The sequence below is a fragment of the Chlorocebus sabaeus genome, chromosome X (genome assembly GCF_047675955.1).
Source record: "Chlorocebus sabaeus isolate Y175 chromosome X, mChlSab1.0.hap1, whole genome shotgun sequence".
NCBI classification, from domain to species: Eukaryota; Metazoa; Chordata; class Mammalia; order Primates; family Cercopithecidae; genus Chlorocebus; species Chlorocebus sabaeus.
The window spans coordinates 142,749,577-142,762,578 of NC_132933.1; the positions used below are offsets into that span (position 1 = coordinate 142,749,577).

Consider the following 13,002-nt stretch of genomic DNA (forward strand, 5'->3'; position numbering starts at 1 on the left):
CTGCAGAGAGCTGTGATCGTGCCACTACACTCTAGCCTGGGCGACAGAGCAAGATCTTGTCTCAAAAAAAAAAAAAAAAAAAAAAAAGGAATATGCTACCCCAAAATATGCCACTCTGACAAACTGACTATTTTGGGTTAAAGGCACTTGAAAAACAGCAGGAGCAAGAAGATCACCTGACCATTCTGTTTCTTTTTCTTTTTTTGAGACAGAGTCTTGCACTGTCGCCCAGGCTGGAGTGCAGTGGGGCGATCTCAGCTTACTGCAAGCTCCGCCTCCTGGGTTCATGCCATTCTCCTGTCTCAGTCTCCCAAGTAGCTGGGACTACAGGCGCCCACCATCACGCCTGGCTAATTTTTTGTACTTTTAGTAGAGACGGGGTTTCACTGTGTTAGCCAGGACGGTCTTGATCTCCTGACCTCATGATCCACCCGCCTCGGCCTCCCAAAGTGCTGGGATTACAGGTGTGAGCCATCACGCCTGGCCCATTCTATTTCTTAAACGCAGGAGATGAAATTCCCACGTGAAAGACGCCCTCCCTATACTAGAAGGAAGCATCATTCTTATCGTCAAAGACAGGAAATTGAGGCTGAGGGAAATCTGCATGAACCAACCTTGTTAGACTAACCCTCATCCTCCTGGCCACTGTACCCAGCTAACTCCCCTAGCCCAGGCTCCTCTGCCTTGTCACACTTTCATAGATTACTACTCGTCCAATTCAGCACATGAGTATTCAACCCTAACTTCATCTTTGGTTCTTCACTCCTTATGAAGGTTCCTATGTCATGTAAAATTCATTAAATAAACATGTATGCTTTTCTCCCGTTGATCTGTCTTACATGTCAATTTAATTCGCAGGCCCAGCCGCAAACCCGTAAAAAGGTTTTTGCCCCTACAAGAGCAAAATGACAGTTGAACTTTAGGTCAGGGGTTGACAAACTATAGCCTGTGGTCCAAATCTGGCCTACTACCTATTTTTGTATGATCCATGAGCTAAGTATAGTTTTAACATTTTTAAAAGTAGTATGTTAAAAAGAAAAAAAAAGACTACTAGCCTTCTGGTGAGAATAGTTGCTCCATCTTGCCCCTTGGCCTCCAAGGCCTAATATATTGACTCTCTTTCTCTAATAGGAAAAGTTTGCCAACCCCTGCTGGAGGCGATGAATTAATGAATTTTTACTGTCCAATTCTTTCAACTTTTCTGTGTGCTTGAAAACATTCTTAATACAATGGTAGAAAAAGAAGACGACGCTCAACATTCCAAGAACACATGTTTGAGGGATGTAAAGATGTTTGAATCCATCATGACCCCTTCTCTTCTATCAAATCCTACCCTCTTTTATTGTAAAGGACTTCAACTATAGGGAGTGTTATCTTGCTCCATTTCCAGACCTGCTGCGTTTTATAAATACCAAATAATGGCTTTCTTCCTAAAGGTTCACTTGAGTCTTGCCTAATGCTTTTAGAATTCAACTGGGTGCCTATCTCAGTGATTAACTTCATACACTGAGGGCCTCTCCCCGGCCAAAATGGTATTCTCTTAGATATAGAAGCATCATTAATGATCAAACAATTTTTCTACCTCCAATCACTCCCCCAATTGGCTGAAATGGAGTGAATGTTTACTGCTGAGTTAGCAATTTACAAACCTGTAATCACAGATTAATTAGACACCAAGTGAATCAGTCAATGAAATCTGCAGTCAATTTCTGGTTTTCCCATTATGTAATACATAATGGGACAAGGTTATCTCTTGTCACTGTTATTTATGTAACTTCAAAACACCTCCTTGTGGGCATTGCTCTGCCAAGTAATCAATTTCTCAAATAGCTACTACAGTCATCCTCAACCTTGGCACTCATCAGAGTCACCTGGGGAATTAGAAAACACTGCAGACTGGCTCTCACCCCAGAGATTTGATATAATTGGTCTGAGGTGCATCCAGGGTATGAGGATTTTTACAGCCTCCGTAGGTGACTCTAAAATGTAGCCCAGGTGGAGAGCACTGCTTGATTCCTGAAAAGAGCAGCACAGACATTCCTCATTTCTCAATACAGTATTTAAGGGACAGCCCTGAAACACTCTGTTCTTTCACCAAGTCCTTCTACTGAGAATCATGTCACCTTGGGCGATTTGGGGCGGGTCATGAAGTGAGCTCATCCAAGAGTGTGTATGTGCCCCGAAGGACTCAGCGAGCTCCTTCCTACAGAACACGTGCGAGGTCTCCTAGCTATACAGTCAGATGGTGTTTCCTGAACTAGCCTTGAACTCGTGGCAGACAAACTAGTGGTGGTTACACCCGTCCTTAACTAGTGGTAGTTAGCTTAATTGAGCCCGTGCTCTGGGATCTCAGATCCCTTTATTTAAGGGATGTTTTATTACGCCTGCCACAATCCTGCCCTTTTGTGTTGCCTCAAATAAAATTATCTATAATTTTTTGTCAGTTAGTTAATGTGGATTTGGACCCCAGGGTATAGTTTAAAAGCGTAATACCATTTAGAAAATTACAAGCATCTAAATTACCTGAGCCTTTGCCAGCCATGACATGTGGTGAATTGAACAATGTAATAGGTATTTTGTAATTCTCTAAAATGATTTTATAAAATTCTCATGATCAAATTAGGGACTAAAGAAGATAAATTCATTCCCAGTTGATGGCAAAATCCAATCACTTGCTTTAAATTGAATTCATACAGACTGAAGCGAGCAGGGCTTTAATGAGATGTACTGCAGCAGATTTGTGACTTGGTGGTGTTAACCTGAAAACCAGAACTCTTTCCGATAAATAAATATTTGTAAGAGTGTTTATATTTTATGTCTTTTAATAAACTGAAACATCAACACAGAGTAAGTTCTGAGAGGGTATGATTTCTCATATAGTTGACATGACAGTGGTTCTACTGACAAAAGCAAGTAAGAGGACACCCTTACCCAGTTCTCTCTCAAGTCCCACGTGCAACAAAAGCTGAGTATTCACTTTTTTTTTTTTTTTTTTTGAGGCAGGGTCTGGCTCTATCACCCAGGCTGGAGTACAGTGGCACAATCACAGCTCACTGTAGCACTGTAGTCTCAATTTCCTGGGCTCAAGTAATCATCTCACCTCAGTCCCCAGAGTAGCTGGGACTACAGGTGTGCACCACCAAACTGGTTTTTTTTTTTTTTTTGAGACAGAGTCTTGCTCTGTCACCCAGACTGGAGTGCAGTGGTGTGATCTCAGCTCACTGCAACCTCCACCTCCCAGGTTCAAGCGATTCTCATGCCTCAACCTCTCGAGTAGCTGGGATTACAGGCACGTGCCACCACGCCAGCTAATTTTTGTACTTTTAGTAGAGAAGGGGTTTTGCCATGTTGGCCAGGCTGGTCTCAAACTTCTGGCCTCAAGTGATCCTCCCACCTCAGCCTCCCAAAGTGCTGGGATTACAGGTGTGAGCCACCGCACCCCGCCACTTATTTTTACTTTTGTAGAGATGAGGTCTCACTACATTGCCCAGGCTGGTCTTGAACTGCTGGGCTCAAGCAATCTTCCCACCTTGGCCTCTCAAAGTGCTGGAATTATAGGCAAGTATTCACATTTAAATGTGTTTTATAGAAATTCTATGGAGAGCATTTATTACATAGGAAAATAAAAGCCCTTCTGTAAATTTGCTTCTTTTTTTCTTTTTTAGAAACAAGGTATTGTTCTGTTGTCCGGGCTGGAGTGCAGTGGTGCAATCATAGTTTACTGCAGCCTCGAACTCCTGGCCCCAAGCAATCCTCCCACCTCAGCCTCCCAAGTAGCTGGGATTACAGGCATGAGCCCCCATACCTGGCCTAAATTTGCATTTTAAAAAATGTTTCCAAAAGAATTTTTCACTCTAAGTAATCAAAATGTTTTGGAAGCAAATGCTATGCTAGGGAGGATAAGCAATTTTTTAAATGTACATAAGTGCATCACATTCAAAGTTCATTCTTACACAGCGTGCCATATAGCAGCTTACAGCAGATCACCTCAGACAATGATAAACATATTTTCCAAATAGCTCAGTCAATATCTTTGCTAGAATGAATGAAGAACAGCTTCACGTCTCAACTGAAGTCAGTTTCCATATTTAGTTGGGTGTTGACTGGCAGGAGATTCTTTTTACCCATGAATTATTTATTTACATTTACTTTTTACTCTGCCCCTCTCCTCGAGAACTGGGAAAAATACTCCATCCTTAGGTTAAGAATTTCCAGCTGTACTACAGTAACAGGGAAGACTTTGCTACTGCTGAGTCATACCTCCATTTGGTTCCTGAAAGTTCTTTAAAAGATTTTTATGAACTATTTAGGAAATAGAGAAATGAATCTATCATACACTTACACAGAGTTAAAAGAATATTAATAAAACGAGTACCCATGTGCCTACTACCAAGTTTAAGAAACAAGAGTGGCTACCTCGTGTTTGCCTCCCCAGTGGAACCTTCCTCCTTCCCCTCACCACTTCCTACCATTTCTCCCCTTTCTTTATAGTTTTAGAACGTATGTTTTTTCATTTTAGTTGTTTATAGACATTCTATCAATCCTACTTTATCCTTGTAAAACTTGCTTTTTCACTTAACATCACATTTTTTAATTTCATCCATGTCTATGTATCCCTGGTACTATTTGTCACATAAGAAACAAACGCTTATGACCTTCTCTGCATTAATTACTCTAGCTATACTACAATACTACAAGGCTACAGTAACCAAGACAGCATGGTACTTGTACCAAAACAGAGATATAGACCAATGGAACAGAACAGAGTCCTCAGAAATAATACCACACATCTACAGCCATCTGATCTTTGACAAACCTGAGAGAAACAAGAAATGGGGAAAGGATTCCCTATTTAATAAATGGTGCTGGGAAAATTGGCTAGCCATAAGTAGAAAACTGAAACTGGATCCTTTCCTTACTCCTTATACGAAAATTAATTCAAGATGGATTAGAGACTTAAATGTTAGACCTAATACCATAAAAACCCTAGAAGAAAACCTAGGTAGTACCATTCAGGACATAGGCATGGGCAAGGACTTCATGTCTAAAACACCAAAAGCAATGGCAGCAAAAGCCAAAATTGACAAATGGGATCTAATTAAACTAAAGAGCATCTGCACAGCAAAAGAAACTACCATCAGAGTGAACAGGCAACCTACAGAATGGGAGAACATTTTTGCAATCTACTCATCTGACAAAGGGCTAATATCCAGAACCTACAACGAACTCAAACAAATTTACAAGAAAAAAACAAACAACCCCATCAAAAAGTGGGCAAAGGATATGAACAGACATTTCTCAAAAGAAGACATTCATACAGCCAACAGACACATGAAAAAATGCTCATCATCACTGGCCATCAGAGAAATGCAAATCAAAACCACCATGAGATACCATCTCACACCAGTTAGAATGGCAATCATCAAAAAGTCAGGAAACAACAGGTGCTGGAGAGGATGTGGAGAAATAGGAACACTTTTACACTGTTGGTGGGACTGTAAACTAGTTCAACCATTATGGAAAACAGTATGGTGATTCCTCAAGGATCTAGAACTAGATGTACCATATGACCCAGCCATCCCATTACTGGGTATATACCCAAAGGATTATAAATCATGCTGCTATAAAGACACATGCACATGTATGTTTATTGCAGCACTATTCACAATAGCAAAGACTTGGAATCAACCCAAATGTCCATCAGTGACAGACTGGATTAAGAAAATGTGGCACATATACACCATGGAATACTATGCAGCCATAAAAAAAGGATGAGTTTGTGTCCTTTGTAGGGACATGGATGCAGCTGGAAACCATCATCCTTAGCAAACTATCACAAGAACAGAAAACCAAACACCACATGTTCTCACTCGTAGGTGGAAACTGAACAATGAGATCACTTGGACTCGGGAAGGGGAACATCACACACCAGGGCCTATCATGGGGAGGGGGAAGCGGGGAGGGATTGCATTGGGAGTTATACCTGATGTAAATGACGAGTTGATGGGTGCTGACGAGTTGATCGGTGCAGCACACCAACATGGCACAAGTATACATATGTAACAAACCTGCACGTTATGCACATGTACCCTAGAACTTAAAGTATAATAATAATAATAATAAATGAATAAATACATAAATAAATAAAAAGAAACAAACGCTAGGCTAGGTACAGTGGCTCACGCCTATAATCCCAGCACTTTGGGAGGCCAAGGCAGGCGGATCACTTAAGCCCAGGAGTTTGAGACCTGTCTGGGCAACATGGCAAAACCCCACCTTTATAAAAAGTACAAAAATTAGCCAGGTATGATGATGCACACCTATAGTCTCAGCTACTCGGGAGGCTGAGGCAGGAGGGCTGCCTGAACCTGGGAGTTCAAAGCTGCAGTGAGCTGTGATCACGCCACTGCACTCCAGCCTGGGCAACAGAGTGAGACCTTGTCTCAAAAAAAAAAAAAAGAAAGAAAGAAAACAAGAAAAAAAAATCCTCAACTCAGTATTTTACTCCTTCTGAGTTCAGCTCTCAATAAAATGCCCAATTTAGACGATGACAAAGTCCAGCCAGCTCTTCAAAGATAGAACTCATGTTCGAACTCCCTATCTATAAGGACACCAGCTGAGCCACACATCTACAGTTCTTGGAAGGGAGAGATGGGACTACCCAGCATGCCTCTTACTGCTTCTATTTTCCACCAATTCCCCATTGGCCATCTCCTTATTTGCAAAATGCTTGAGTCAAAAATGGCTACTGTTAGGTAGTGGGATCACAAACTGAGATGCTTTAGACATCAAATAAAATACAGTCAGCTCTATTATGACACTTGGTTGGAAAATGCAAATTTTCCTCAAGCACTGTGGCTCACGACTGTAATCCTAGCACTTTGGGAGGCCAAGGCAGGAGGATTGCTTGAGCCCAGGATTTCAAGACCAGCCTGGGCAACATGGCAAAGCCCTACAAAAAATACAAAAATTAGTTGGGCAAGGGGGCACATGCCTGCAGTCCCAGCTCCACAGGAGGCTGAGGTGGGAGGATCACTTAAGCCGAGGAATTTGAGACCAACCCGGGCAACAGAGTGAGACCTCGTCTCTATATAAGAAAATAACAAAACAATAAAGAAGGCAAGGCGTGGCGGCTCATGCCTGTAATCCCAACACCTTAGGAGGCCGAGGTGGATGGATCACATGAGGCTAGGCCAACATGGTGAAACTCCATCTCTACTTAAAAAAAGACAAAAAAAAAGAAAAAAAAAATTAACCAGACATGGTGGTGCACATCTGCAACCCCAGCTACTTGGTGGGCTGAGGCATGAGAATCGCTTGAACCTGGGAAACGGAGGTTGCACTGAGCCGAGATTGCGCCACTGCACTCTAGCCTGGGCAACAGAACGAGACTCTGTCTCAAAAAAAAGAAAAAAAAAAGGAAAAAGAAAAGGAAAGGAAAGGAAAAAGAAAACGCAAATTTGTTCCAATGCCACTCATGTTAGGGAGGAATTTGAGCATAGTGCAAATTTTATGTCTATTTATGCACATTTCCTCCAGGAGAAATACCAGATAAATGCAGAAAATTGCACCCAGTCATGTAGGAAAACACAAAATACACATGAGTCAAACATCTACCACTTCACACATATGCCAGGGTACCATGCCCATCTATGCCTGCTGTCTCAACTTCCCCTACAACTTCAGATAGATAACCTTCCTTATGCCTTTCACAGCAACGCATAAGTCGCAGCCCTACTGACACCCACTTTCACAAGCAAACTTCAAATTCTTTGCAGAAAGTGACATATTTATTACGGTATTTACATATTTCTTAGCCACTTAATGTATACAACTGGGCTCCTGTTTTTACTAGGTTCCTCTTTTTGTCATACGTGTCAGTGATGAAGCTTTGTGTATTGTGCCCCTAATTCATGTTCCCCAGAAAGCCCTGTGGTTTCTGTTGTGTGATTTTGCATGGCATGGAGATTTTTAGGTATGTGTATGTCACATTATAGCAGAACTGGCTGCGCTGAGAAAATAGGATGGTAAAACAGCTTATTTTTCAGGTTCCTGAAGCAGTATGTTAACATCAACCATCAAAAATTCAGCATGACATATTAAGACTTCTTTTTTCTATCTTTCCTGAAACAAGACCATGTTGAATTTTGCTTCTGACTGTCTTTTCAGGACTTCAGCCCTTTCTGCAAACTGCCTGGACCACTGTCAGGGCTGGAGGGTCCTCCCAAAGGGTGTGGATTTACTGCCATACTCGGCCCACAAATACATCTTCAAACTCTCGAGCCCACTGTGGGCATTGCTAAGGCATCAACCCGAAGGAGAACTGAACTGCATGGATTAGAGCGATAATACCAAAACTTTTAAAATTACTTCTGGCTAAATTCCCACCATCTGGGCTTTCTGGGAATCAGCTCAATTATCATGATTCTGCCCAGTAGGTCCTCATAGGTTTCAAGTTCCCCTTAATCGGTGAGGTCACTTTCCTCATACTTTGGTTACATGAAAGCACTGAAAACTATTTATAAAAACTCTAAATTCACGGGGGTACGTTCAGAGTGCATGTACTAAAGGCAGCATTCAGGATTTTTAAAGATTGCTATTAGCTTGCCACCAGAAGAGCAAAATGTGGCAAGAGAGGTTTCATCATCAGTGAACTTTCACAGCAACAAACCTCCACTATTGTCTCTCACATTACATCACAGATGCACTGATGAGTTAGTACAGCACGTTTATGTGTGTGGTTAATGAACTCTGATTCCACAGGCTTTAAGAGTTATGCCTGGTTTACAAAGACAAGGCTTTTATCATCTGAGAAGAAATAGCACAGAAATCTTGAAGACAGTGTATAAATCCTAAAGTCAGAACGCTGGCTTCAACTCACAGCTTACCAGCTTGGTTACCTGGGGCAAGTTACTTAATCTCTCTGTGCTTTAGTTTTGTCAACTATCAAATGCAGAATAATAGTACTTACCTCATAGTCTTATTGTGAAGCTTAATGAGTTAGTAGAAGTAAAATGCTTGGAACTGTGCTTGGCACGACAGTGCTACAGAAGAATTTGCTATTCGTATTATTGGTACAAAAAATTCAGCCAGGACTCACCTCTGGTATGCCAGAGCCACAGGCATATGGTGCAAATACACGCACCAGGGAGACAGCCAAAAATGCAAACAGCAGCGCCCATAGGATGTACATTAAGTAATTCAGAATGTAAGCACTGGCACCCTAGACAACAGACACAAAACAAAAAAGGAAACATTAGCCACAGCTGACCTGAGCAACAGACTCAACCCCTCCCCATCTGTCTTCACAACAAAAGCTTTGACGGGATTGGGCAGGTTTGGTCCCCATCCTGTATAAACCAAAAGGCCAGCGTAGGTTTATCAGCTGTTGCTATTGCTACAGTCAGCACACACAAACAAAGCAGCAGGTGTTTCTCCGGGAGCTGTTTACACGCGCCTTCTACAGGGGGAAGGCTCAGCAGTAATGGAAACTGTGGATGATGCTTGGTTTTAATCACCACTTGCATAGAGTTAATCAAAGGTGTGACGCGGAAAATCCTGCCTCCGAGACCCTGGCAGATTCGTTTTTTCTTGTCTGTGGTTGCTTGGTCTCTCTTAGCTTTCATTAAGGCCACACCCAACCACAGCAAGCACCCGCACTGCCAATGAATACGGGTCGGGCCTGTATTTTAGAATACTGCTACTCAAGGTGGGGTCCGTGGTCCAGCCACATCAGCAGCTTATGAGACATGCAGACTCTCAGGCCTCACCCCAGAACTGCTGAACCAGACACCAGACACTCCCGGCTGGGGCCCAGATAAATGTGTTTTAACAAGCCCTCCGGGAGGTTCTACGCGCACCAACATTTGACAGGCACTATCAGAGAAGAAAAACATGATCACTTTCAGAATAATTCATTGAACAATTTATTCCAAATTATCTGATGTACGGAGAAAGTTTTCTGAACCAAACACACAGTCTGGGGTCCTATGCATGAAGGGCCTGGTCTGCTAGGTACAGACCACACTCTCTAGGCCTCAGCTTCGTGCCACCATCTGGATTACTTAAGTAAGGGGGGCAGGAAAGAGAGGTCACCTACAAGTCAGGCCATGGACAGCCACATGTGTGCCTATTAAATGCAAAAACACGTTCCAGGAGACCACTCTGGCCTTTACAAGCACATCTATTCACACCCTATGCGATGAGAAATCGGACTAAGAAATACCTTTCACCCACTTAAATATGTACTTTTTTGGAGGCTAAAAATAACTCTCACTCTTACTGAAGGTAATTCTTTGAATCAAAATATAAATCTGAAAAACAGCTGAAAAGATGGATGGCCATATTTCCCCAAAACACACATTGCAAGTAGGAGAGAAGAATAAAAATATGGCGCACAGCCAATTCTGTCTGCCCACTCCCATCAACCCAAGTAGAGAATTTCTTTTTGGAAGTAATGGAGAGCACTGAGAACGTGTGAGATTTCAAGATCCCTGTCTACTTCTGAGATTTGAAGGAATTAATTTTCAATTCCACTGAGAAAGAGGTTTCGCAAAAATGGCAAAGTGCATTCCAAATGTCTTCAGCTGTGGTAAGTCAGTCAGGCAAAAAAAAAAAAAAAAAAAAAAATTGGGGAAGGGAGGAGATCCATAAATAGATTACATATATCTTGCAAGATTAGTTCTAGCTTGAGAGATCCTCACATTACCCCTAATGTGAAGCTTGGCAACCTGGTTCCCCCTCACGTGGCTTTCTGATCCTTCAATAACCCATAGTCATGGTGGTAACCACTGAAATGGGTTAGAAGTTAACTCTTTCCTGAACTAAGATTTTAATAAAGATCTGAAGCACTAAATGCTATGGGTCTGTGGTTCACCACTATTATCTCCTGTGCCTAGGGCATTCTCTTTACAGAAGGCCCAGAACATCCTTTATAATGTGGTCATAAAATGCAATAGAAGATGACTGAAAGCACAATGAGATGCCACTTCATAACCACTAGGATGGCTATAATCAAAAACATATAATAGCAAGTGTTGACAGGAAGGTGGACAAATTGGAAGTCTCATACACTGCTGGTGGGAATGTAAAATGGTACAGCCACTTTGGAAAACAGTCTGGCAGCTGCTCCAAAGGTTAAACATAGAGTAACCATCTGACCCAGCAACTCCACTCTCAGATATGTACTCGAGAGAAATGAAACATATGTCTTCACAAAAACCTGTACAGAAATGTTCATAGCAACATCACTCATCATAGCCAAAAAGCAAAAGCAACCAACAAATGGATAAATAAAATGTGGTCCATTCATACAACAGAATATTATTTGGCCATAAAAAAAGAATGAAGTAATGGTTCATGCTACAATAGGAAGAAACCTGGAAACATGAGGCTAGGTGGAAGAAGCCAGACACAAAATCCACACATTGTACGATTTCATTTACATGAAACGTCCAGAAGAGGCAAATCTAGAGAGACAAAAGGTAGATTAGTGGTTGCTCAGAGCTGGCAGGTTGGGGGACATGAGACTGACTGCTAATGGAGACAGAGTTTTGGAAAGGATGACGAAAACGTTCTAAAATTAGATTGTGGTAATGGCTACAAATCTGAATATACTACAAGCATTAAATCATACACTTTAAATGGGTGAACAATATGAACTGTGAATTTCTCACTAAAGCTGTTTTTTTTTAAAAGGATAACGTAAAAAGCTACATTCTTCTCAATTAGAAGATATAAAAGTCAACCTTATTTCTTCAGCATGATCAGCAAACCACTTTCGGTAAGAAAAAATAAGCCAAATATAACAAAATAAAGCCAAATATGAAGCTTAAAGTATATATACTTTAATATATAATGCATATATACAACGCATATATATATATACACACACAATGCATATATATATATACACACACACACATATATATATATATGCATTGTGCACATGAAACAGTACGGAAGGGTTTTATAAGTGAAATTTGAGTGGTAGCATTAGAGCTAGAAAAAGCCAGTCATCCTAGTGTTAAGCCACGAACTTCAGAGCAGGCACCTGAAGGTGAAATCACAGACATTCACAAATCTCCCAGCAGCATTCCCAAGCACGTATGGAATGGCAGGGGTCCCCAGCCAGGACCCTGCCCAAATACCCACCTCTGACTGATTCACCAGCAGCTCCGACCATTTCTGCCACAGGGGACATTTGTCTCTGTCCTCAAAAGTGGTCTCGTTAGAAGTCCAGCAACACTGCTCATGGCTATACCAGAAAGCAGACAGGCAGACCCCCTCCTTCAGGTCTGTCATCCAGTCCACGGCGAGATCGATGACCCCAGCCAAGGTGCCTGGAAGAACACGAGCCACAAAGAGGAATCACCCCAAGATGCAACAAGAATGAGACCAGGTGCAACACGGCGGCCAGGCAGGGGCACATCAGCAATGATGGCCCAGATTCCAAGGCAGGCAATAAACTTGCAATGGGGCTGTCACTTACATAGGAAGCTTCTTTCATTAAACCTTGCAGCGCTTGAACATTTATGGTACGGGCAAGGCAGCACAAGCCCAATGAGAAATACAAAGGGCTCAGTAGCTTAAATTGGGTAGGAGAGGGAGACAAGCAACTTTCCCAATTCTTCCCTTTACAAGTTTTTGACACTGGGTATTTACACCGTAAAAGACAGAACTCCCTCAGTAGCTTCTGGGGCAGGATCCTAGAACCACACACATTAATATTTCTCAGGGAAACATGATAATTCAGACAAAATGGACTCATAACAACTACGACGTCCTCACATCATGAATGAGTAAGGTTTTGTCACCAAATGAGAACCAAACTCGGGAAAATCCTGTTTATTAAAACTCTCCATATTATTTAAATTATAAAGAATGAAGGGTCTATAAAACTAAATAACTACTGTAAAAGCCAATAGAAATGGGAGAAAACGGAACGTGCAGTTGAATGGATAACAAAAGGCGGCCTTGGGTCTCTTTCCAGAATAACGCATT

The 13,002-nt window shown here is 41.8% G+C and overlaps 1 protein-coding gene across 1 annotated transcript in view; it reads right to left on the bottom strand.

Annotated features, from left to right (window-relative positions):
- Positions 1–13,002, bottom strand: part of CLCN4 (chloride voltage-gated channel 4) — an 81,081-nt gene that overhangs the window by 30,709 nt on the left and 37,370 nt on the right. The window contains exons 5-6 of the mRNA XM_007991001.3: positions 12,154–12,341; positions 9,101–9,223 (exon numbers count right to left, since the gene is read on the bottom strand). Coding sequence (XP_007989192.1) covers positions 9,101–9,223; positions 12,154–12,341 — 311 coding nt within the window. The remainder of the gene's footprint in view (positions 1–9,100; positions 9,224–12,153; positions 12,342–13,002) is intronic.